The sequence below is a fragment of the Larus michahellis genome, chromosome 4 (genome assembly GCF_964199755.1).
Source record: "Larus michahellis chromosome 4, bLarMic1.1, whole genome shotgun sequence".
Classification (NCBI taxonomy): domain Eukaryota; kingdom Metazoa; phylum Chordata; class Aves; order Charadriiformes; family Laridae; genus Larus; species Larus michahellis.
The window spans coordinates 85,840,013-85,867,735 of record NC_133899.1 but is presented as its reverse complement, the minus strand read 5'-3'; the positions used below and the strand labels follow the sequence as shown (position 1 = coordinate 85,867,735).

Genomic DNA, 27,723 nt, shown 5'->3' with positions numbered 1-27,723 from the left:
GTACTTACAGTTGTTTGGGTTTTTTTTAATAGCTACTAAACATTTTGATTACTTGGTAAGCTTGCTGTAAATATTAAGACGTTTGTATATCCTGACTCAGGAGCATAGTTTAAAAAATCTGTGATATGTTAAACTACAACTATGAAATTAGTATCTGACTAAACACTTGCACTGTGATGTACTGCTCAAATTGTGGTACATCATGATGAAATGATTCTCTTGTGGTTTTAATTCAGGTGTTAGTATGCAGCAACATTAGCACTTTTGGGCCTATGGGAGATAATTTGCTTTTTTTCTTCCTTTTGGGTATATATCAGCATTACAGGTGCTACAGACATTCGTAGTCTCCCACTAGCAGAGCTAAAGATTAAGAAGTTGATCCAATCCCTATTGGAATCAATTGCAAGTGAAGTTTAATGAGCTCTTAAATTGATAGACTGAATTATTCTGTTCACTGAAGTATGTTTATATAGCCCAGAATTGACTTCTTGTATTAAGAGCTTTGGATATTGTGCTGATGTGATTTGGTTTGCCCCTAACTTGCTTTTGAAACAGTATGTAATTGCAGAAGACATACTGTGGTTTCCTTCATGCAAAACACTACAATAGGCTAGGTGCAAATGGCCATCTGAACACTTCCAGGAATTTTGAGCTTTCCTGTCACAGTCTTATATGATTGGTCAGCAAAATATTTGTAGTCTTATTTCAAGTTATTCCTCTGTTTTCAGTCTTGGAATACAGATTATACAACAGTTTACTCTTCACCTAAAATAAAATATGAATTCTTTCACCATTTTTGTTAAAATTCCTTCTTGGGACAACCATTTAAATCGCTGTTATGTAATGATGCTGTCTCTTCGAGAAGGAAATAAAGCAGTTAGGATGGGAGTTCGTAGATTATTTTTTTCTGGTCCTCCACACTGTTGAGATCAATGGGATAAGAATCTATGTATTCAAACATATTGGGAGTATTCTATTCTGTCCATTATTCATTCAGTCATCTGTGATTGGAACATAAGCATTGATCGTAATTGTTTAAGCAAAAAGACAGAAAAATAATAGTGGCCATTTGTAAATCTGTCAAAATGTATTTTTATTTTTGAACAAATATTTCAATCAACTGCATTCATAGAGTTGGTTTTATGTCGAAGACATACTATAAAAGACTATAATAGGTGGGGTTTTTTTCAGATGTGTGTTATGATGTTTATGATCTGTCAGTCCAGGTTTCATTGGGTGAAAGCCTACCTGCCTTATTGTCACGTCTTTTTTCAGTAATAAGATAAAAAACAGCGGAGCCAGGATTTTGTGCGATTGACTTGCATGGGAATTTAGTAGCCTCTTAGTAGGTCACTGTATATACATGGTTCTTGGTACAAAAGAATGTCACTTTGTAGTGATTAGTATGGGTTTAATTTGGAGAATGTTTACTCACTTGAGTCATCCAAGTAAAAATGCACTGGCTCAGACCATACATCATTATTGTAGTACTTGAGCATACTTGCATAGAGCTCTGCAGGATCTTTTTACCACAATGATGATAGTACAGTATATTGTGAAAGTAATTGTAATGTGTAGTATATAATTACATGTAATGTATAATTATTTCATAATAGAGAATTGTAGGAAGTATTGCAAAGGTAATTAAAATGTTGTTCACTTTTATATTTTTAAATTCCCTGTTATCACCTTTCTTTGACTTATAAACTAAGAAAACTTAATTGTTCTCTAACATAGTATTAAAATGTAGTCTTACTTTCTTCTTTTTTTTTTTTTGTTTCCAGGTGGAGGCGTAGCTGTTGGAACCCTTCTTCTTATTGGTTAGTATAGAATATATAGATACTTAAAGCCATATTCTGATATCTTTTGCTCAGTTTAATGTATTTATCAAACCTGTCTTTGCATTGTTTTTTATACTCAGACTTTCAGTAAGTACAGCTTTCAGGCCCCTTCACTTTGGATAGCCTTCAGAGTGGACTGTTGTCTATTTCAGGAATTACAGGAGGTGGATCAAAACCTTACTTTTAGACAGGTTTGAGCCCCCCAGAAGAATACCACAGAATTCTGTTTGAAAGCAGGGTGTTTAGCAAATTTCAGGACTTTTTAGGAAAATTTTCGTATTATTTAAGATTTTCTGAACTACTTGATTTCCCACAAGATTCAGACTGTTAATCATCACAAATTTTTATTTTTTTTTTAATTTGTCTTTCTCAGGAAGATGTGAAATGCAGAATCTTTTAATCTTTTGGTTGCCAGAATCAACTAAGAGAAAGCTGATGGAAGCCTGCTTACTGTCAGGATGTGGATGAGGGCACACTGAGGTGATTAAATAGGTTACAACAGAATTCCCTTTGCAGGCTACATCAAAACTGTCTGTGTAGGCTGTACTATGTCTCCACTGCAGCTGAGATTTCCAGCTTTCCTTTCTATTTGAAGTGTAGCAAAGGGGAAGAGGACTGTTGTACACATACATCTTGTCTTTGTATGCACAGGATACATACTGGATACATACTTTATTGCCAAGAAATGTTTCCCAGGTCCCTCAGTTTAAGCATAGCAGCCAAAACCACAATTGCAAGGGAAGACTAACTTCTTGCAAGTTAGTCTTGTAAGTGCTTACAGTTTCAGCGCACAAGTAAAGACAATCATTGTTGCAGAAGAGAAGTTGAAGGAGATACCATCTGATTTGTCACATCAGTTCATTAATCTGGGGCTTCTAAGGATACAAAACTACTTCAAAATGACATAAGGGCTGAATGGTAACAGAAATGTGATTTTTTTTTTTTTTTAAAATGTTTATCAAACTAATGGTTCTCATGAGAAACTTTCAAGCTTGTTAATTTCCTAGCAAAAAGAATAGATATTTCAAGAAAAAAAAAATGAAAGGTCATTAGAGAAACACTTGTAGTTATGTGGACAACATCTGCATCTGTAATCTGTGTTCATATTTTAAATAGAATACCAATTTAAATACTACTTTTTGCTACCAGGTTACTGGAGCAGAGAACTAGGTACCTAGGTACAACAGATCTAGCTCTTAGCTTTTCAGTCACTGCAATTTCTCTTAACTACCGGAGTCTAGAAAGTTGTGTGATTGTTTTCTCCCACTGAATACGAGGTAAAGTACCTCAATTTCCTTATTTGTAGAAGATTCATGAAAACAAAACATTGCAAAGCTACCTGAGATACAACAAGCAATGTTTGAGTGCCTACCTAAAAGCAAAAATCCTGCATTAAAGCCTGAAAACTGAATTTATTATTTTAAAATGCCAGTTTCTCATAGCAGAAGATTGAAAGTGTAGTAAGGCACCATTTTGGCTAAATCCTGAGGTTTTGAATCCATCACAGGTTGATAAGGATCAGATAAGCAAAATTGTAAAATGGGAACATAGAGACAAAAATCTGAAAAACTCAGGTATAGAGTAAGATACAACTAGCATGAATTATCAAGAGTAATACAGATTTTTCTTAAGTATCACAATAGTTACGAGAAGCCCAAGAGAGGACTGTTTGGTTACTTGACAAAGTGGAAAAGCAACACAAAGTCGACATTGAGAAAGGGTAAAATGGTAAACATTTTTGTATTTATCTTTACCCAGTAGGAACACTGAAATCTCATGACTATCATAATTGAGAACAGTGACTAGATTTCAGCTTTGCCTAGGGAAAAAGCAGACTAGTATATGCATAGGTGATTTCCGTGGTTTCAAATAGATTGTGTCTGCAGAGTATTTTAAGAGCTTGCTGATGAACTGTTAGGACCGTTAGTGTTTATGAGAACTGGTGGAGGACAGTGAAGGAAAGAAGGAACTGGAAGATTAGAAAATACAAATAAAGTTTATTTTCGAATGCTGTTGGAAGAGTCCCTGAATTGCAGGCCTTGAACTATAGTTCAGAAGAATGTTGAACAATCTTTTTGTATGAGGTAAGGAACTTGTGGATAGAGGATAAGCAAGACATGCCATTTATCCTCACTTTAGTAATGCTTCTGACACTATTTCAAATTGCATTCTCAGAATCAAAGCTAGGAACCATACTCTGTGTTCATATCTAATACGCATTCTTGCTGTTTATGATGCAAACTAGCTTCACAACTTAAGAGATTGCCATTGCATCCTTCCCATCATAGCCTTCTTGATGTTCTGAAGTAGGCTTTTTACTTACAGAATCATAGAATCGCCTAGGTTGGAAGGGACCTTTCAGATCATCTAGTCCAACCATCAACCTAACTCTGACAAAACCCACCACTAAACCATATCTCTAAGCACTATGTCTACCCGTCTTTTAAATGCCTCCAGGGATGGTGCCTCAACCACTTCCCTGGGCAGCCTGTTCCAATGCTTAATAACCCTTTCAGTGTAAAAATTTTTCCTAATATCCAGTCTAAACCTCCCCTGGTGCAACTTGAGGCCGTTTCCTCTTGTCCTATTGCCTGTTACTTGGGAGAAGAGACCGTCCCCCACCTCTCTACAACCTCCTTTCAGGTAGTTGCAGAGAGCGATAAGGTCTCCCCTCAGCCTCCTTTTCTCCAGGCTGAACAACCCCAGCTCCCTCAGCCCTCCTCATCAGACTTGTTCTCCAGACCCCTCACCAGCTTCATTGCCCTTCTCTGGACACAATCCAGCACCTCAATGTCTTTTTTGTGGTGAGGCACCCAAAACTGAACGCAGTACTCGAGGTGGGGCCTCACCAGTGCCGAGCACAGGGGGATGATCACTTCTCTAGTCCTACTTACCACACTGTTCCTGATGCAGGCCAGGGTGCTGTTGGCCTGCTACTTCCAAGAAGTTTAGTCTCCTGATCACTTGAAAGTATTTATAGTAATATTGTTTTGAATTCATTGGCATGAAATTTATGCAAAGACAAAAAACATCGTGTCTCTGGTGACAGGCACCAGCAAGTGCTGTTCAGAGTGTGGCTTTTTGAGCCTAAGAAAGATTTAATCAGTAATTTTCAGTCATTTTCTGAAAGGGATGAGAACGGTGTGGTCCTATTATTTTATCTGTGTTTACTTTCACTGTGGAATGACAAATATCCCTTGGGACACCGGTCTGCATTTGTATCTAGAATTTTAGTTAAAATATTTTAAATTGTTATAATATCTGGAATTAGTCTTAACACTAAAGCACCTAACAGTGAGATTTGGGGACAACTTACTTGAAATCTGTTTTAGTCGCTGTTGGGATTACATCATGTTATCTTCTATTGGCTTATGTGAACCTGTAGTAGAGGCTGAACAGCATTTTCTGTTTGCCAGTGAGCAAGGCAATTGCTCATATTATGGCTTATTGTTACTTTAAGACTAGTTTTTATTTCTACATTTTATCCATCATTAGAGACAGGTGTTGCTGTCCCACTGAATCTTAGAAAATAACTGACATTACCTAATTCCATATAGGCCACTATCTGTGTAATGGCTACCACTTAAGTTCAGATTTTTTGAGAAAACTGAATTGACACAGCAGTTCGCTGTTGCTGAAGGAAGTTGTCCAAATCCTTCTCCCCGTTCTTGGCTGTGCAGTCTTGTTCCTTGAGCTGGCACTAGTGCTTTTCAACTCTCAGCTCTCCAACGGGACAGAAAACTCACCCAGTTAAAGTGTGGAGGCTTTCCTGTCTGTTTATCAGCTCACTGACATGCGAGATGAGTACCAGACCCAGCACAAGGGAAAGGACTGCACAGTGAGGACTAGGAGAGAAAATAGATGGCTTTTTTCAAGGCAGAAAGTGCCAGTTAAGCTTAATTTTCTCATGAAATTTCACCCAAATTTCTGTGAATTCAGGAAAAATGATAGAAGCTTTACCTCTTACTGCTTTCAATGAAGATCTTACTTTTCTCATTCAGTTTGAGAAGAGCTGCAATCTTGCTATGGACAAAGGAAGAAGAAAAAAAAAATCTAGAACCTATCATATTTTACACAGATCAGAGATTATGAAACTAGTTTACTTTCTAGATTAGGTTCTGGGTTATGAAACTAGATTAGTTGTGTTTTGTCTTCCCATTACAATATTCACTGCCCTTTCCAGTAGGTGAAGTGGGTGGCATCAAATGAACCTACTAGTTGGAAAATTTATATTAAAAGAAAGTTATTCTTCAGACAGTATGCAATTAAGTGGTGAAATATTTTACCATAGGGTGTTGTGGGTGTAAAAAAAAAAAAATGTGGTCTTGGTAGGAAACTGGGCAGCTTGATGGGTGAGAAAGGCATTTGCATTACTAGTTTAGTGGATACCAAGTTTGGCGAAGGAAGTCCATGAGCTACAAATGGTGGGAGGCTGAGCAAGTGCTTGGGTGAAGCATCACATGTGCTTTTTTAGTTCTTATTACCTCTTCCTAAATATCTGTATTTGGCTGCTGTTGAGCATAGAGTTAGCTATCCATTTGACCTGACCTTAATGGCACCAGATGAAGCGAGTACAAAGGCAGTGAGCTTTGTGTTCTAGTGAAAGAGATGGCAAGACTCAGTGATTTGAAAATGATAGGATTTTTACCTGAATTTTTTTTCCCCTCCTCTGAGTGCATAGCTGGCAATACTCAGTGGTGGGTTTTAATTTACTTATCCCCTATGTTGGTTGGTTGGTTGTGATATGATACTAAATTTAGCTTCACAGAAACACGGAAGAGAATCTCTTTTAGATTTGAAAGCTAATTTTTTTCCCAAATAAGACTTGCCATATATTATTTTGAAACATACAATTATATACAAAAGGTCTTAAAGTAAGAACTATATTTATTCATGACTCATTAGTCTAAAAGTTTTTAGACTAATTTTTAAAGTTGGTGCAGGTAGAATTGTAACTGCATTGTTAGAATATCTTGTCAGTATACAAAAAAATTCTGTCATGAGATTAGTCTAGGCAAGCTTAGTATTATAAAGGATTGAAGCTGTCAGTGATAAACCTCCTAGGAAGATCTTTCTGTGTTGTACTCCAAGTGTTATAAAAAGGTTAAATTCTTCCCCCTTCCTTCAACATTCTCTAAGGCAAGAATAAATTGCATTACTTTTAGCTTAGCTTCCTTTGCAAATTAAATGCTCATCTTCATTATTTGACACATTATCTGGTTAATTTAACCAAATAATAGTACATTCAGGGTATTAAAATATTTATTTTAATTGTTGTGTTCTGAAGATGTAGTAATGGCACAGGTTACTTGGTAAGACTGGAAAACAGTTTTTGTAATACAAGTGCACAATTTTTTTAAACTTGATTTGTTGTAAAGAGCATCATGATTTTCAGTTGAACTTAATTCTATAATATATTCTTTTGATGGTGTTTTATTTATATGAGAATTAGGGAGTTGAAGCATGTGGTAGTCTCATGCAAAATCCTACCTACTAGAGGAACTTGAAACTTCCTTGGTTTTGTTCATGTATCAAGAATGTTTTGGATTGTAACTAGTATTTTAATTTCAAAAGATCTTACTGTACTGGGTTTATAAGAAGTAGTCAAACAAGCATTCTGACTCTGTGTGAAATGAAATTTGAACACTATCAAAACAGCTTGTTCTGTATGAATGTGAGACCACTTGTTTGGTGTTTCATCTCAAACTGTTCCAGAAGATTAGCTTTCTAGAAGAATCTCCCCTTTCAAAACAAATAGTGTAGCTGTTGAGTAAGCACACTTCTTTCTCCCCTCCCCTCTCCAGCGTACATCAACCTGTTGTATGTCTGTTTCGCCAGCCTCAGGAAGAGTTTCCATGAGGATGGTCTTTTGGTTTTTAAATATAAGCCTTAACACATTCTGCATAGTGACTTACAGCACACTCAGATGGTCTGTCCTGGGTACCCTGTCAGAACATAGTCTTACATACCTTTAAGATGCTCTAGTTTTGACAAGGTCATTGACGGCTAAATGTTTAAAGATTATCAGTAGGAGGGTTTTTGTTGGCAGCTGAGGTCAATTATTAAAAGTTAAAGTTGTCTGGTTAAAAGCAGGTCTATACTTGTACATTCTAAGCCTTGAAGCAGTTTCAGCTATTTTAATTAGCTACTATTATTTTTGCTAGACATGCAATTTAACCTGACTGCTAAGAGCTCTCTTCACTTGTCAATATAATTGAATTTATCATCTTTTTAAAGTTGAAAAAGATAATCTCCGGAGAGGTACAAAACAGTGATTTGCTAAATATAATTCTACAAAACACAAGTTACCAGAATTCACCTTCCTGAAGTATGGCCAAATGCCAAATACTGTAACTTACATGTTTGACAACTCCGTTTTGGCATGTGCTAATTAAATGCAAGTGACACAGAGTATATCCCCTCAAGCTTAGTAAATGTGGACATTAGTAAAGTATCTTTTAAATGGAATTTCAGATTATTAAAATAATCGCATCTTATAACCTGCAGCAATTCAGAGAGATGTTTCATAGCTACAGAAAGACACACCTTAGGTCACAGTACCGTACAGTTGAACTATCTGGTGAAAAAATGATCAATACTGATAGACTATGACAGGCTTTTGGCAGCTTTAGGGCAACCTGTCTAGACTTTGTACAGAGGGAAAAAAACCAACCTATCTGTACATTACATTGTTGCAGTCTTATTTTTTTTCTCATAAAACTCTCATCACTTTAAGCAATTGTACTACAAATTATCTCTGGAGATTTTCAAAGACCTTCATGCCCTTTAATATACTAATGCTTAAAAGTGAGCTATAAGTATGATCTGTACATATTTGTTATCTTAGGGTGGATTTTGTTCCTGATGTTTTGTTCCTCTTCAAGTCATAGTGCTTATTCTCCATCCCTCCCTTGGAAAATGAATACTTCTCTGCGGGGAAAGCTGTTACGGCTAGAGACTTTTTCTTAAAGCTACACGTTTACATGTCAATTTCCATAATTAGATGAAATTTTTGTCCTTGATTTTTATATAAATTATATGTTTATAGGGCCTCACTCATGTATGCTCTCTTCTGTGCTCTAGCTAAATTCCAGCACCTTAAAATTTTGTATCTAATTCCATCACCCACTGATTTCACCTTCACACACAAAGGTTTTGAGGGTGTCTCTTACGTGTTCAGTAGCCTCTACAGTCTAGGGGTGAAAAGAGCCATAAATAGGAATTGGTCTTTATCCTTAGTTTTCAACATGGTTGTATGTTGGAATTCATTGCGCTGATACTGACAATACTGCTTTGTCTTCATGACTATTTTAGCTGTGAAAGCATGCTGTTGTAGAAAAAGACCAATGGATAATGACCACAATAAACTATTTTATTTATGTCCTTATCTGTAGGATCAGAAGAGGTTTTGTCCTGGAGACAATATGCATAACTTCTAGGTAAATAATCTCTTTTCCATGTATAGTTTTACACTTCACTAGTTACTCACCTGCTATTTAGCTGTAGAACACCCTTTGTTCAAGAAGAATCAGAGAAAGCTGTGGACTGTTGTGTGACTTGCAGTGAGTGGACCCAGAAAACAGTGCAGCTGCAAGAGTCTTATTTGTTTATGTGCCTTATTAGCTAGCAGTAAAGTTCACAATGAAGGCTGCTGATGGACAGCTCTTTAGTATGGAGGCTAAGAATAAAGATTTGGGCCAGGCTTGTCTTAAGTATCTTGGCCGACTAAAATGCACTTAAGCGTTAGTTCCTACGCACATAGAATGGAGGTAGTTCTTTTGGGTGTGGATGTAATTCGGAAAAATAAAGATGACAGTTGAGAATTTATCCTAGCCATCAGCATAGTAAGTCCAAGTGTTATCAGGAAACTAATATACTTCAAAGTATTTAATTCAATTTGTCTATGAAGGTAATCTGTGAGCTACTGAAGTACCTGTGCTAAATGATTTGTTTGTTTATTTACAAGAAGAAAGCCGTACTCCTATGGTTTTGAATGGTAACGTAACTATTGAAGCCAGGGTACAATGGATGCTATCAGAAAAGCCCCATATGGGTGCACTTTAGATCTTTTGAATACCACAAAAGTTTAGTGACCTAGAAATGAATCAATAAAAAGCCATCCTCTATGTGACAAATTGAAGAACTGAGGGATTCTTAGAGATGCATTGACTTTAACAATTCAGGATACACTGTTTGTAAAGGCTTTCTGAGACACATTTAATCCTTAGAGTACTGTAGCAGACTATGAGGTGTTTTATATTTAGATCACTCTCCAATAGTTCATTTCCTATTTTAACTGTAAGATTACTGTTACAAAAATCAATGTAAGAAGACTAAAGGAAATGCTGGTGCTAAAATGATGTGTCCTTACACTGAATGTAAATGTTTTTAACTTGTTGAATTGAAAATTCCTTCTTGCTTTGCAAAATGTGTTTTGTAAGGGTATGGCAGTGTAAGAACCTTTTTAGTCCCGTTATATTACAAATCAGTCTTTATCACTTAACAAAATGAGTTACAGTCTTGGATCAGTGTCTTGGATCGGTCATTAAAAGGGTTTATATCCCTGTTCCCTGTTGCTTCCCTTCTATAGTTTGTTCTAACATTTCAGCATTTCGAATAAAATTTGGGTAAAAATTCTTTGTGTCTGCTACAGCCTTATTTCCTCTTACTTTAGTTAAATGATCACACAGTATGATTTCTTATATTTATCCATGCTTTATGGAGTTTCCATGTTATATTAGGCACAAAATTGAGCATGTTGTTTACTGTCTAAGGAATAATTAATATCAAAAATGATGATCCAGAAAGACTGTCTGTATAGTTGCAGGCGCATACACAAGCCGTAAAATACTTGGACTAAATTGGCTTATACTCCAGTAAACGTCAGTTAAGTCCTGTCCATACGCAATGCAACTAAGTGTTTCTGTGCCTCAAATGGTGAAGAAGATGAACTCTAACCTGTAGATAAAAATTAAGAAATCAAGATTGTTGATTGACCGAGGATGAAGTAAATGTTTCAGCTGAGGATCCTTCCAGAGCACACAGCTAGTGTTCCTTTTCCTCTTTTTTTCAAAGTGAGGGAGGTCTAACAAGGTTCAAAACCTCCACTGACATCTGGTGCAGTGGTGTGGTTATACGTGAGACTTGGTGGCTTCTTTCAGGTAGCTCAGACAATTAAAAAAGAATTTAATAGGTACATATCATGCTGTCATTTTGATTTCTAGTGGGCTTTGGTTCTTAAATTGAGAGCTTCTCAGATGGAGATTAGCATATGGAAGTCAATATACTGTGAATAATATATTACCGATTATATTGCAGTAAGCAACCAAAGCGTAAATAAGTAGAGAGCGCCAACATTCAGGGAGCAGGAGCTGTATGTGTTCCTGGTCTCCATTTATATGAGAGAATTACTCTGTGTATAGGGGTGTTTTCCCTCTTGTTGAAGTGGTTTAAGATCTAAGCAGGGTCCAAAGACTATATACAAAATAAGATTTTAATACTTCTTCAGATGTTTAGACAGTGTCAGTTCTGTTTTTTACTTCTGCAACTGTAGTGCTTCAGTTTTATCTGAATTGAGTCTTGTCTCCGTCCTCGTCTCATACATGGATCTACATCCTCAGTCACAGCACGAGGTATGGAGCTGAGTTGCTAGGAAAACAGGTTTTCAGTAACACTATTAATGACTTTTTAATCATGTGAGAGTAAACTCTATGAGGTATTTAATTAAAAGCTCTAAACTTTCAAGAAAATTGCAGTTTGTAATTCTGTAACACATTTGGAAATCAGTTCTGCTGAAATTTGAATGCTGTCAACAGCATGCATTTGTCACTTCCGTACTTTTCATGATACTGATCTGTCTATATTTTTCACTAGACTGTTATTTTTAAAGAAGATAAATGTGTTATTAGAACAGAAAGATAATATGGCCCACTAAGGAGGTTAACAGTATCAAAGGTGAATTATATTAATACGATCTGAGTTCTTAAAACTCTGAGACTCTACAAAAAGCTGGATATATCAATAGCTAGTACTTGTAGCGATAGTGTTGTAGTTATTTTATTCCCTTTGGCTCATTTGGATGCCCAGTTTTATGTAATTTCTGTCTTAGCTACTGTGTTATGAAGCATTTTTCTCTTGGAATGTTGCTTTAGAGTCACTTCTAGTTTATATCTTGATTATAATGAAAGGGAAACTTTTAAATAAGTGTTTCTCCTTAACAACAAAGTAGGTAACCTTGATGCTGTATCTTTAGGAATTATTCAGAAGAAGGAAGGAGAAAGAAATGAGAGAAATAAATTTTCCAAATTTTAAGGATATACCTTTCACCTTTAAAAGAAATAAAAAATATCACAAATACTAGATTTAAAAGTGAAATAAAAAAAGGCAGGAAATAAATTCTGTTTTGCCCAATATCCCCTAGAGGATGGGGAATGTCTCTGGGAGAACTGTTCCTTCTCCAGTCAATTTGAAAACTTGTGGTTTTAAATTCTTTCTCTTGTCAATCTAAGCACTGAAAGTACTTATGTGTGATATCAGGAGTGTACCAGTGCAACGCTACTTTTCTGTGATTTGTTTCTTAAGTTTCCCCATTGTTATTAATGTTCTTTATCCTTTTTGGATATGCATCTTCTTTCTTCCTTTCCTCCCACTCCATTTCATTCGTTCTTTTTGACTCTTAAGCTCCAAAACATACTATTCTGTATATATCAAAGTTATATTCTTTTTGTTTTCCTTCTTTGCTATTTTTACAAGTTAGGTATGAATGACAACTTTCTTGTTTTCAGCCTTTGTTATTGGTTTTGTGGTGTTTTTTTGCTTTTAATATTTTCATATGTGATTCATAGTAGGGAGGAAATTGTTTCCAAGTCACACAAAGAATGGAATAAGTCTTGTTGATTCTGTATAAAGAAAATCTCTCTCTCTGTATTTTTCTGCCACAACATCCCCTGTGTATTATCTTTCAGCAGCCAGATTAAAAGATGAAAAAGCAAAACCTTACATTTTTGCATTTACTTTTCTCCCAAACAAAATATTTCAGTTATCTTTCTAAATAAATGTCAGAAATATGTTGCTCCGAGGGGCATGATCTAAAATTTTACTGGACAATTAATTGGGTAGTTCTATTTTATGATTTTTTTTGCTACCATTAACATTGCTATTATTTATATTTCCTAAAAATAAAGAAAATCAGAGATGGTTCAGATTTCAATTGTTCTTTACTCATTCATTTCCCCTATAGTTTTGAGTAATGATAAGTTTTAATTCTATGAAGCTCGTTAAGACTTTCTAATTCTGGTAGTTTCTGATACTTAACTTGCAACAAAGAAGCTGAAGGAAATATTAGCCTTTCTGAAGTCAGTGGGAGTTTCTATTTTTATTTCAGTAGGCTAGTATTCACGAGGTCTGTTAACAAGTGTTGTCACTTCTTAAACTATAAGTTCATGTGTCTTTTGAATATGTTTGTTATTTTGCTCTGGATAGCTTTCAAAAATGGCATTGCAAATTGTCTGTTTTTTCAATACATCTATTTTTTTGTCTATTTTTGTAGTTCTCACAGTTTTGAAATAAATGCAGATGTAAAATGTCTATAAGAAATTATACCTTTATATAGTTTTAGCATGCCAAATATTATTCAATTTTGAAAAGCATCCTGGGAGTGCTCAGTGGACCTCTTCCCTATCACAGTCACTGGCCTCTGTACTTCCTGGGTATGGTCACCTCCAGTCTCTTCAGTTGTCAGGTCCCGCAAGAAAAAAACATGATGTAGGAGGTTTTATCTTGTCCTGAAAAGACACCGTCTCTACCAGTAAGACACAGGGAGCTTTCTCTGCTTTTGAATTTTAAGTTTCTTGGGCACATTTTGAGGCCTAGTGGAAGTCGTCAGCTGAACTGTTTCTATTTTAAGCAAAACTCCATAAACCAAATGAAAAGATCTACCATTATCCAGAGGACATTTAGGAAAGTGGCTTCACTTAGATTGTGATGTGTCTTCCATACCCTTGAGATAAAAAAAGATAGAATGGGCCTTTCTTTTAACTGGCAAAGGATGCTTTTCAAAAGACAGCACTATTGCTGTATCCCATCTATATCTTAGAATCAAATACATGATTGAGAACTATTTCTCTGGCTTGAAAGATTAGGAATACAATGTTATCAAGCATTACTTTTAAAGCTTTGGAATCACATTTTACTTATTATATCTGTTGTACATTATATAGTTTAGGAGGTAACCACAAGAGGACTTTTATAGTGTTATGAAAATAGAGGTGGGTGATTTATCTAACAAAAAACAAAAAAATCCAACCATTCTTGTTTTCACAGAGGAAGATAAATATGGCCTTTACTCCAATTTGTTGTTCAAGTATTTTCTGGCAGAGGGAGTTGTCTGTGGGCATCACTTGTTTGTTGCTTCTGCTAAAGACCATCCTGACAACATCTTAAAGGTAAAGAAGACTCCTAGCTTTTGACAAGTAGAGCTGTAATCTCTTAATGCATTTTAATACATTTTAAAGTGTACATATTGTGTAGTAAGGAATAAATTATCTTGGTGAGTTATAAGAATATGTTGGGAAGTCCAGGAGTATTTACACCAGCCAGGTTTGGGCATTACGTTTAGCTCACTAGCCTCCATCTACGGACAACGGAGTAAGACCTTCCCAAGGACAAATCAGGCTAGGTGCCTACTTATCCTTATTTTGATCATGGACAAAAATAAGACAGACTACCTGGCTTAGTTGAATGGTTTGAGTAAACACAACTATTTACAGTTTCCACCTGCCTATTGTGAAAAGTAGTTAAGCTGCTTCCAATATATTGTGGTGGAAACAGTGTACAATTTGTGTAGGTATTTACTGTAGTTTCCTACAGTACTTTTCATTCTGACAATCTTTGTCCTACTAGGAAACATGGTCAGCTTTGGATCAGGTCATATAGAAAGGTTCCTTTCAGACTTCAATGAGCTCCTAATCAAAAACTGTTTCCATTATAAGGAAATTATGTACGGGAAAAAGCCTGATGAACACTGCAAAAAATGCTGAAGTGTGAGGATAATCTTACAAAATTTCATTAAATATTTTATGTCTTGCTAAGGCTGCTTTTTTCTAATATCAAAAGTAACGTGCAATTTAGTGATTACTTCTGCATCAAGTGAAATCTGGCTATTTATTTAAGAGTCCTCAGAGACTATTTCTGGACGAAATGGTTACTTTTCTTTTTTCCTACCTAGTGATGGTAGGTACTATGCCTCATCTGTTCAATGTTATCCTCAGTATTTGGGAAAAAGTATGTTCTTAATGAAATTATATGACTGTGGTTATGAAAAATTAATAATTTTTGTAATGATCTTGAACCTAAAGAGGATTCATTTAGAGGTGAAATTTTTATCATTTGTTCTTGTGGTTTAGAATATGTGTTTAGAAACAAATAGGTTATAATTTAATTGTGAAGTATGAATTCCATAAGAACGTGCTATATTTTTAAATAATATTTGTTTTTAAATAACTGATAATCAAGTCATTGACTCTGACTGTACAATATATGATCATTGCGGTTGTTGTTCTCATCAAAATTAAATTTTTGAAATTAATATTTTTATTGCATTGCATTAAAATTTCTTAAAATGGAGTAGCTAACATACATTTTATTCTTCTTTCATTCACCTTTGAATCAATTGTTCATAGCACGTCCTATTTTTCCTAGCTCCTGTTCTTTACCTTTTGCAAGTTAATCAATGTTTGTGTGTTAATATATCTAACAGTACTCTTGTCTATGCTTTTCTACTCTTACTTTGGCTATTCAACACTTCCTTTGCTTAACAGACGAGGCACAGTAGAGTTGCTTTCTCTGATTTATATTGCTGTCTTGAAATTGCTTCAGTGAAGTAACCCTGTAATATGGTAGGCACCAATCTAGAAAATTACGTACTTTCACACTTGGCAGGCTTAGGCACTTCTTGAAATGCCAATATGTGTTACCTCCAATACATTATTGCCTCACCTGGAAAAGTCAATCTAAGACTTGACATTGGCCACAGTTAGGTCTCCAAGTCATATAAGTAGCGGACTTTTCCCTATGACTGCCTCACTTGGCTTTTAAAAGAGAGGACCTTCAGGTGCTTCAAGAAGTCCTCTCTGGTCACAAAAATGAGCTGTGAGGGATTTGAATGTCTCCACCAAGTCAGGATTTTAATACAACGTATCTGACTATTGGATAACATTGCATCTTGTTTAGTGAGATTAGTAATTAATTTATTTTCAGTATCTGATTGGACTGTATTCTTTACTGGAAAAGCAGTACAGGTACATACCAACCTGAATTATACCTTTTATGCTTGGTTTTTATTTTATAAAATTTAGGTATGAATTCAATATATTCTATAGCTAGTTTTCTAATTAACTGGTGTTTTACATAAAGGCAGTTCCTTATGTCCATATCATGTGGTCAGTCTATTTATACATTAAGTTCTCTGCTGAGATGCCATAATTGCCCTATTCTAATTTTATGATGTGATTGGAAGTTTCTTGAACCTATAACCAAGACAAATATTGCTGGTAGTAGGAAGGGGAAAAGACATTCTTATAGACCATAATTATCTTGAAATTGTGTATAACTAAAAGACAAGCAGAGGATAAAAAGCCCTGATCAGCTGCCTAAGATATATTATATTACCACCCACCAATTTATCCATCATCCTTTGAAAACATATTCATGCCTTTTGTAGTCAAAGCTCCTTCAGGAAATTGGCATTAAGATGTAATGCTGAAAAATTATACACCTCTGGTAAAACCCACAGAACTATATGCATGCTGTGTTTTAGAAAGTATTTTAAACATTTGGGAGCATTTCTGTTCAATCTATATTCTTCAACAAAAGGTAACTTTTTACTATAAGGGCATAAATACTGGGAAGAGTATATAATATGAGAAATGGTATGGTATACTTCTGTGATCGATCATAAAATAAAACTGATTGCATTGGTAAATGGAAAACTAATCCAATAAAAAAATGACTGAAGGAAACATTATATCTCAACATTCTGTTTTCAGTACTATACCTTATTAAGTTTTGACTACAAATTAAAAGACTCTTATGTGCTTAAGCTTAAAAACAAAGAGAAACTAATAAAATAGATGGGATTTTTTTCTTGTATCTATTGCCTTAATTTTAACGGGTTTAGTGGCTTTTTTTCTTTTTAATTCAACACCCAGTTAATGCCAGCTATTTTGAAGTTTCATATACTGTATGTGTTTGAGAATGGAACATACAGATTTAAATACTTCCTTGAACATCACTGTACCCAAAATTAGAACAGCCTTGCATCCACTACAAGTTAGGCTGGGTACCAACTGACTTCTGAAAGCCATAAAAATACAGTAACTGTAAAACAGCTTAGTTCTTTACTTCCATTCCTCTTGTTTGTGCCAAGGCACGGTCCCAGTCCTAACAACAACAACAAAAAAAATCTATTCACTGTGGTGGATGCATTTCTATATTTCTCACTTCTCCTACTTCAGATTTGACACTAAAATTCTAGAACTGCCTAAACTGCCTATATAAGGATTTCTTTGCCTTTTCTCCTGACTACTTATTTTGTTTAGACCTTGAGGGGGAACTGATTATCACAAATTTAATGAGAGAAAATTGGAGTATATTTGCCAGTTATGAGTTCATCTTGACAATAAAGACTGCTCTCTGTTAAGTTGCTTTTATTGTGGAGCCTGTGCAAAGTTTGTCGCAAGAGGAAGACTTACTGGTCATTATATGTGCTAGGAAACAGGAACCCAGCAATTTCCTTGTGGGACCCTGCCCGATGTTTCCTCTATGACCGTTCCATTGGGAACCTGAAAAACTGAGGTGGAAGATTGGGAGGTCCAGAACTGCTTTCTAGAGCTGCACCTGTTGATCTCCTGTGGAGAAGTTGAAGAATGCTTTGTGAGATTACTGCATTTTTATGGAATTTCCGTTTTCAAGCGGGATACTTCTTGGACTCTGCTGAGCTTGCCTTTTGGAGCTTCCCTTACAAGAAGAGAGGATTAAGAACACATCCTTCAAGAAAAAAAAGCTACTTTGACATAGTCTATGAGCCTGCTGCTTATGGTGGAGATGCTTTTCCTACCTCTGCTATAGAGGATAGCCTTCTTAGAAGGAAATGCATTCCCCAGAAATCTACCCCCAGTCGGGTCCTTTGAGGCTTACCATATTAAGGCATTAAGCAATATTTCCCTTGTACATCTGGTGTCATTGTACTTCCAAGTTTGAAAATGAACAATGTGCAAACAGTTTGCCCTCTGGAGAACTAAACAGAAGATTCGCTTGAGTAGTAAAGCCCTTAGTGTGCCCACGTAGCAGACACACAGCTTCACTGTGCTTGCTGGACGCATCCTGAAGATGCGTCAGTCAGGAGAAACCATGCCAGTGGTCTAGGGAACCACAGTGAAAGGGAAAATGCAGCGTCACTCGGTGAGGAAGCTGGGAGATGCCTGTAGAGAATTGTAATGGTTTATTAAAAAACAATAGGGACAAGATCAAAAAAACCTCCAGGAACAAGTTTTTTAAAAGTTCCTCCTGAACTGAAAAGGTCTATAAAACGAAAGTGAAAGTATATTTTCAGTATGGCATTTTGCTTAAGTATGGCATTTGGAAAGGACTGAAAAAATTCCACCTCCAAGCAGCTGGTTATACTGAGTGGACCTGGAGAACAGAAAGTGCACACTTACTCTTCTCCCACTGAAAAGATGAATGCAGAAAGAATCTAGCAAAATGTACGTTATTTCCAGGATTATTTAAAAAAACAACAATAAACAACCCACTGCGATTCAGTGTTGCATTACTATGTATGCAAACAATCTCTTGAAAGAAAGCGCAGCTGTCTGCTTGGACTTTTTTATTCCAGCAAAGTACATTCAACCACGATGCTTACATTTTTCCCTGATAAATATGACTCTAAAACACTGTTTTGTCAAAAGGAAGAATGCAAACCTGAAAGAAATGATCAGGCTGGTGACCAGGGCTTTCCAAGCTTCTATTTTCAAAGAGTGCTATTCTGACTCCTTCCTGTCTCTTCGCTATCTGGTGGTGTGAAAGAAGCTGTGTATGAATGTAAGAAAGAGGTATATTTTCTGCCATCTGATATTTTTAGATGCTGCACAAAGAAATTAAAAGCACAAGAACTTGAAAGGTAAATATATATATATATATATATGCAAGCAAGTCTACATTCCTATTATTCTTTTTTTCCCAATTCTGTTTTCAAAATACATGAGCTTGTTACAGTGATTCAGCTGCTGCGTGCTGTTAAATGTTATCAATTAATACACAGAAATCCAATTACAGTTACAGCACTACTGAACTTTCCTACCACCTTTTATCTCTCTTTTTGAAGTAAAGATAGCCTTGTGGCACAAAGACTGGGCTTGAAGCTAACGCGTGCAGCTGTCTCAGAGTTTGAAAGTTCCTTTGAAAAATCTAATTTGTTTATTGTCTAGCTCTCACTCCTCTGTTTACTTTTCTTGCTTGCATGTTGGGTAAATGGAATATCTGTTTTACATTTTTCTGTATTGCAATGAAAATATTTTTATTATATTGTCATATAATTTTCTGCATTACAAAACTGTGTTATAAACTTGACAGAGAAGTTGTATGGGTGTGAAAGAGGATACTGGAAAAAAAATAATCACTTCTGTTTAAAAAGAATGAAATCCTTTTAAGCAGTCCCCACGCTGGGAACTCTCTAAAATGTAAAGCTTAGTCTTTGTCAAAAGTTCTAACCAATCTAATAAAAAGATTTTCCAGAACGAAAGGAAATAAATGTTTGGCTTAAATTTCAGGTTTCCTGTCTACCAATCCTTGGCTGTTTATAGGATATTTTCTTTCATGATCTGAGTTATGAAATTAAGATCTGTTTGTTTTTAAACAGGTCTTAATGAACCTGTTAAATGTGTCATAAAAGTAGTAGCTTAAAAAACCCAAATGTTTAGGCTTCGGTGTTCACAAATAACTATTTTACAAATCTAGTTGGTAACTTCGTAGAATTGATTTGCTCAATTAGTGAACGAGCATACAGTGCTCATCTCTAAAGGTGTTCATGAATAATGTTATTAAAACTGTTTCGGCCAGTGCATTATACACGGCAGCAGAGTTTACAGAATTGTGAACAAGGGCAGCCTCCTTTTTATTTAGTTTCCTCAGGTTACTTTTTTTAGTATGTCATTCTCTTTTTTGATGTGTTTATCTTTTACTTTTTCATTACTATTTACTCATTCATTATGTGATTCAGCAAAAGATAAAATAAAAAAAACCCATCATCTAATCTTCTTGCCTGCATTCCTGGGTTTCAATCTTGTGTGAGGAAGTTGCAGCAAAGAGTAGTATCACTGGACTGTAGGGTTTCCTTCTGCGAAGTAGAGAATATGTTCGCATGGGTTAAAAAAAAATTACCCCTTAGAGTACTTTCAATTAACCTTTTTTATTTCATAAAACAGAGGAATATTACTTCCCTTTTTCTCTTCACACAGTTCTCATTTATCCGGGGTTGACATCCATTTGGTCCTTTTGAATGTCAAAGAAAAATTTCCATAGAACAGCCTTACCTGGAGATGAAAATAAATTGTTGTACAAGGGCCACTGAAAGGAGAAAAATTCTGTATCCAGTCATTTGTGTTCTTTAATAATAGACCTTGTCTTCACAAGTGTTTACAATCAAAATAGAATCCTCCCCCCTTTTGGGAGTAGGGCCCTTTAAACTGACATTTATATAATACATTATTGAAAAGAAAATATTTACCCTTCCTGACTTACCATCTGGTGTCCTTTAAATACAAAAAATTAACATAATGAAAAAGAGCCTTAAATTCATGTGAGTTTAAACTATTTAAATATCGTTGCAATTAGAGATCAACAGTGAATCGTACTCCCTTTAATATTTTTTTTATTTCACGTCTTTAATCATACCTATGATGATATTGTGTTGCAAACTAGTTGCATAAAACTATGTCAACAACATATTTACTGATACATAAGTAGATAATGTTCAAAATTCTTAAGTACTATTAATTATACAGTTATTGAAACCCGTAAGGATCAAAGGATTTCATATAAGAGGGATTTCACATACAGCTTGGATTATGTTGCTAAATAATAGCACAGTAGTACTTCTTTAGCATTGTAAAATAGCTTAGAGAGGAGTATGATGCCTATAGTTGGTGTAATGCATTGGTAATTAAGAGGGTGTGAGGTTAAGCTTCATTAACTGCTGTGGGATTGTATCTTGGATTTTATTATCCCCGAGAGAACATAAGAAGTGAGAGAGGTCAAACTGTTAGAATCTGATTTTGCTTCGTGCATCTGCCAAAAAAAGGCAAGCAAAGTAATGTGGCAGCAAACGCAGAAGGACCTGGATTGGTACAGATACGGGTTGTACATCTTTTTATTGCAAAGATAAAAGATTTATTGATGAAATAAATTATTTCATGTTTGCAATAAAACCTTCATAAGCTTGGTTTGTAGGAAACAAAATTATTTTAATTGCATTATCATTTAATATTAGCGTTTTAGAAAACCATTTTTTTCCTGAACTTATTTTTTATTTTAAAATGTAGCAAAAACTTCCTTCTCTCTTTACCCCTTCCTACTACATCTTGCTCTAGACACAGACAAATGCCCTGACCAAACCACACTTAATAACTTTAGCACTTGTCTGCCTTTTTGTGTGTTCATGCTGCATAGCAAAGACTTGTATTTTAGTTGACCCCAAGAAATGCTGCATATTTTCTTTTTTTTTTTTTTATTTTAACTAATGCACTGCTACATGCTTTGTTTTTTTCATATACCTTATGAGAGATTTGCCTTTTTTTAGCCTGGGAGAATGTAACAGTTCTCAGGAGTTGACACACTGATGCCACAAAATTGTCAGTCCCAAAACCTTTCAAAGCTATGTCATGTGGGAGCAGAGATATTTTTAAGTAGAAATAAGTTAGGTAGAAATATTGCAGCCTGATAAATCAATTCTCCTTTTCTTAGCATTTTGTTTAAGTAACAAACACTTTTATTTCCAAATTCTGGATGAAACTTTGGAAGTAACTTTGAAACATTTTAATAATCTTGTATTCTTCTGAAATTCCGATTTTGGTTCTAAGAATATAAATTTATTTAATCCTAAATAGGCTCACAACCCCAAATCCTTTTTAAAGTTCTGATAATTTCAGCAGAATTTAAGTGCTTTTTATATATGATAGAGAAGTACAGTTCTCAAACATAAATAATGATTTATTACGACGGCTGGAAACTAATGTCTTTGTTTCTCAATTTGTAATGAATCTGGGAGAAAGGGAGTTGTGCGAAAGCCCCACTCTTGAATCTCCCACACACAGATATTTTGAGGAGAAGCCCAGGCTTAGCCATCTTTAAATGTCACTCCTAGAAACCATGCCCTCCACTGCTCCCCGGATGTCTTTTGCTGCATTTCTGTTCAATTTCTGTATAGCTGTGCAGAAGCAGCCCGTGTTCTGGGGCTAGTTTGTTTGTCTGCTGGTCTACTTCATCCTTTCCATAACTCTCTTATTTTTCATTTTCTTTTTAAGAACAATTTGAGAACTGATGAACGCTTTGTAGTTCTTGGACAGTAATGAAACCTTTCGTGCCACTGAAGAGTTGTGAAGTATATGTCCAACCAGCCAGCCTTTGTCTTTGAGAATATACCTATGTTATGACAGCTGGAGACTTTTTCTCACTTAGGTGCTCTATATCACCCAGGCATGGTCAGGTCTGGAAAGAGCTATTTCTTTGACACTTCATTTCACTTGCTGTGTCAGAAGAGGGTGAAGCCTTTTATTCCAGTTCTAGTTATCATGAAGATAAAAAGAGGATATGAAGATAAAAAGCAATGTTTGGATCATTTCAATTTCACTATTTTCAGTATTGCCCATGAAGCAGGTTTATACAACTGTGTTCTGTGTCCATAATTCTCACCAGTCCCAAGCCTACCAACCAATTTTAAGCTCTCTCCCTTTCCAAATGTGGCTATTCAAAGGTCTAGTTAAAAGATTTTTTAAAATCTTGGGCTGGGATATATGAATCAGTACATCCTAAGGAAAAACAACATTAGTGATCACCTATGTATTCTGTTTAGTCTTTTAGTAGGCTAATGAACACATGCGTCTTGGCTTCTAGTCAACATAGACATACCTTCAAACAGCAACCACATGTTTTGCCTCTCTTCCATCCAGTTTAGTGTAATGGGAGGCAAACCAAGGTAAGCAGAAGCTGCGGTAATAGCGATAAAGTTAGGATGCAAATCTGGAGGGAAGCAATCTTTATTAGTTCTGTTCATTAATCTTTATCTAACATGTGTTCACAGTACAGATATAGGAATAGGATTGAATTTTTTTTTTCCTGTTTGTGCTTAAGTACAACATCTTAGAATGTATTTAATCAAGTTAATATACCAGGTGGAGCTCAAGCAGTTGGTCTTCAATCCAAAGGCAGACTACCTTTTCCAGTTTGCAGCTGCATTATATACAAAGCCTACTAAGAGGCCATAAAATTCACAACCACCACATGTAAGAATATGATTCAGGATATGTTTGCTTTAGAGCAAAGTGTTTGTTGGGATAGAAAATTATTTGGGTGTGAGACCCGGCAGCCCCAGAAAGGTCCTAAGTCTCAGTGCATCATGTGAACATGTTTCTTGCATAGGGATAAGAACATGGTGCATCTAAGAGACATATTCTTCAGGTAGGTATGGTAATTATTAGGTAAATGCATTTTGGAAAAGCAAGTGAGGAAATAAAAGTTGCTCTTGGTATGAGAGAGTTCTTCAAGTGCTTCTGGTTCCTTCCGCAGGGCAGCAAGGGACAAGACAGCATAAACCAGACCTAAGCTGAGGCGTATGATAACCTCCGTGGTACTGAGTCGTGGGTTTTTTTCGTGTTGCTTTGTGTGAATTCAGTCACGTTTAAACAATCATTTTATAGTGTTAGAAGCTTTTTCTTATGCCAGAATAAAATATCTTTATTATGTCAGAAGTTAAAAGTAAACTATATTGGCAAAAAAGGCTATTTCAGGTGGATGCTTAGATAAGTTTTCATCTCTGGCAGCCAAAATCTTTATCAGCTTCAGGTGAAACCATTTTTCCTTGATCTCTTAATCTGCTTCATTCTTAGCAACAGTTAAGGCACACCACAGTGCCTAATTGTGTTGCACTGATAGCGTGTCTGTCTCTGATTGTTTTGGACTGAGCTTCTCGGGTATCAGCAGCTAGTGTTTGTAACGTCTCCCTTCCCTTCCCTTCCCTTCCCTATAGTGCCACGTTAAGAAGGTTTTGTTCTGTGTTTGACTGCAAGGCAGGAACTTTTTTTCAGTGTTACATGAGGGTACTGAAGTAGTTTGTACTTTATCAGTAATACTTGGAGAAGTTTTCACCCCTTGTTGTCTTGACCTCTGTTTAATTTAGCAAAAAATAGTTTCCGTGTAAAACATTATGTGTGATTATATAAAAGCAAGTGCATATAGCTAAATGTTCCTGTCTCAAATTTGTCTTTGCCAATTATCATATAGTAACAATGAGCCAGCAGTAAGTGACAGGCATTTGCAGTGATTCTAAAGGACAAAAATATTGGTGGTGTTTTTCTCTTTACTTACAGTAAAGTTGAATGGTAAAATCTGCCATTTCCTGGATTTCGGTTTAACGGATGATGTGATAGCTGCCCGGTGGTACTACAGCAGGGTGAGGCAGAACTGCTTATAACAGTGGTAGGATGTGAAACAGGGGCAAGCTCAGGGAGTTTGATGAAATACTTAGGCAGGATTTCATATCTTTTCCAAACTGTGGCTGGCACTTATTTTCAGAAAAACAGAGGTTACCCACCACTATAAAATGTTGCAGATAGTACTTGGGAGCCAGCTGATCTTGCTGAGTGAAAGGAAGAGATATCTGGAAATAATTGTTTTGGCCTGCGGAATAATTCCTTTACAGAACTCACTTTTTTAAACGAAGGTTGATGTTATTTATTTTTTTAATTACTGTAATTGAGCAATATTTTGAGATGATCATGTATCAGCAGCTCTTCATTGAAAAAGAAAGACCTTTTTATCTTAGCCAGCTTCAATCTATTAATAACCATATTAGGAAATTAAATCTGCATAATAGTTTAACTGTTTAGTAATTTGTTTTCAAAATAGCATCTTAATTGGAAAATAAGGTTAATTAACTTTATTGTGGGTATCTGAGTTATAAAATTAGAAATTCAAAATAACATCTTCCGGCTATTTTAGAAAAATCCTTCGTATAATGCAAATTTGTAAGAAGTAAATGCAAATAATTTGTATCTGCATATATGTGAAATGCATTGGCGTGCTTGTCAGCTCATGTTTGGATTTATACTTTCTTAGATCCTTTCATTAGAGTGTTCTGTTTTCATTTGCTCCTATCTGTCAGAAATCTTTGTCTTTGGTTTGAAAGTTTTCCTGCTTTCTTTCAGGGTAGACATAAGGAAACTTTGTCAAAAGTAAATTTCTTTTTTTTTACTGAAACATCTGTTAGAAGTCTATAAATTTAGTGAAAGCTATGAATACTAACCTAAAATTATAATCTTTGTGTAGCTTTCCTACCCATAAAGCTTAATTTTCACAACCATAGCAATATAAGTTTATTGTATACAAGTGTATCTTTTAAACAAGCTGTAAGAAATTTGAAAATTTAACTCTGTACATAACCATTCTCATGAAGAGCCTTTACCAGGCTTTTGCAGTTCATTTGCACAAAGAAAGTAAATAAAATAAAATTATTCACTCAAATGTGTGGCTTGCATCTTCTGCTTAGCTACTGAAACAGACAGGTACAGTTCTTCTATTTCTGCAACTTTATTGAAGTAACTACATAAAAGTTTTCATAGCTTCCATTACCTATTATCTCAGAGGGTTTTCTGACTAACCACTGAGAGAGAGACAGAAACAACTGTCCTGAGATTAGAAACGTTTGTTCTCAAATCTGTCAATAATTTTAAATGTTATGTTAATTTACACTAAAGAAACAAAATTAAGACATGTTCACAAGGTTACATATTGAACTATGTATAGGTTTTCTCTCCTGTATCCTTTAATCCTGAATTAGCATAACACTAAACCCAAAATGAATTCATTTAAATTTTCATTGTCTTCTTTCTGCGTGTGTCTGTTTGTTCCATGTCTGCCTACGTACGCTGTGAAAGTCGTTTAGGTGTTTATGGTCAGTATGAACTCTGTGTATGTCCAGTGTTTCGTGTCTAGCCCGTTCTTTGATCAAGATTCTTCTTCTAACGTTTTCAAATTTATTTTTCTTATATCTTCACGCCTGGTACCTTGTAACAGAGACACTGGCTAGCTTTATATATTTTTAACCCTTGAGACCACATCTCGGTTCTCTCTCAAGAGTCTTTGCTTAATGAAAACTTAGTTTTCAAATAAGTCTTGATCTATTTTAAGCAGATGAGGAGTTCCTGTGCCCTCCAGCTTGCAGAGGTGGGTGCTAAAGTTGGGTCAGAAAACTTGGTTGCACTTCATTCCTCTGGTAGGTGTAGAAGCCCGTTGCGTAAATTCTGAATGCTGTGCTTGATAGCCACCCAGTACTCATTACTTTTTCAACAATGCAACAAGTGTAGAAAGCAGAAAGTTTGTAACAAAACATTGTTCCCACTTTAGATCTAAGTCAAAGCTGCAGTTCTGTCTTCCTAGAACAATTAAATCCACCTGTGTGCAATGCTCGTTTTTTTTAAGCTAGAATCTTTGCATTAGAGACTTATAAAAATCCTAGGATTAGATGTTTGCCCCTTCCTTTTGCTCCCTTTTTTGTGTTCATGAGGTATCTGTCTTTAGTAGATATTGCGCCTAATGGTTAGCAGAAGAGAAAATTCACACCATCCTGTTGCAGTTGTTTTCAGCCTGTGTCTGTAGGCTGTTGTGGTCTGTTGAATACTTTTAAAAGATTTACAGAAGCTAACAAAGAAAAGTGATCTTACTGTCAAATGGGTTTAAATTTACTATGCAGGGAACTTACCTATTCTCAGAAATAGAATAGTTTAGGAGATCAACCTTTAAAGGAAGATTTATCTTTTTTTTTAAATGAATATGAATGCTGGTCAAGGTGTGTTGTTTGTGTAAAGTATGGTAGACAATATGATATTTCCATTCTGCATTCTCCTATGTTTCTATAGTTTATTTTCCTTATAATAATGACGTGGATTTTTTTCATGCTCAGTATTAGTAGGAGCCAGTCTTTCAGATCACTTGTTTTAATTAAGTTTTGTTATAGGTTTTACAACTGTCCATTATATTAAGATAACTGTATTGGCTAACTTTTTTTTGGAGGGGATACAAATCTGAACTGCCATTTCTGCTGTAGGTGACTGACATTCTTTCGCTGTCTGCCTGTAGGAACTTCCAGCCCCTTTGCTTGATGATACCCACAGAAATGAATTGGGAGAAGAAGCAACAGCTGTTAAGTCTGAAGATTTTCAGGACTCTATGAAAATAGCCTGGCGCTACCAAAATTTACCAAAAATTGAGGTAATCAGTATTTCATACTTTTTTTCTGTTTGCAGTCAAAATGAATTTGTGCTTTTCTGTAGAATCTAGACCACAGAATTGCTAATCCACAGTATTACAGGATTGCCTCCTGAGGCTAAATTATCATAAACCACTATATTTTTGCTTACTAGAGATACAGAGAGAAAGGGGATTTGAGAGTTTGCAGGAACTGTAACACTTAATACAGACCATAATAATTTAAAAGTAAAAACCATTAAATTAAAGCACCATGGGATTTTTCAAGCAGTATTTTTACATTGAGACATCTTTTTATGAAAGTTTGAATAATTTGGTCACTTACAGACTTTGCCCAAATTTAGTTGTA

The 27,723-nt window shown here is 35.5% G+C and overlaps 1 protein-coding gene across 2 annotated transcripts in view; it reads left to right on the top strand.

The window, feature by feature from the left end:
• ELP4 (elongator acetyltransferase complex subunit 4) overlaps positions 1-27,723 on the top strand; it is a 149,985-nt gene that overhangs the window by 3,759 nt on the left and 118,503 nt on the right. For both annotated transcript variants that reach the window (XM_074586231.1, XM_074586230.1), the window contains exons 2-4: positions 1,785-1,820; positions 14,163-14,284; positions 27,246-27,377. In XM_074586231.1, the coding sequence (XP_074442332.1) occupies positions 1,785-1,820; positions 14,163-14,284; positions 27,246-27,377 (290 nt within the window). The remainder of the gene's footprint in view (positions 1-1,784; positions 1,821-14,162; positions 14,285-27,245; positions 27,378-27,723) is intronic.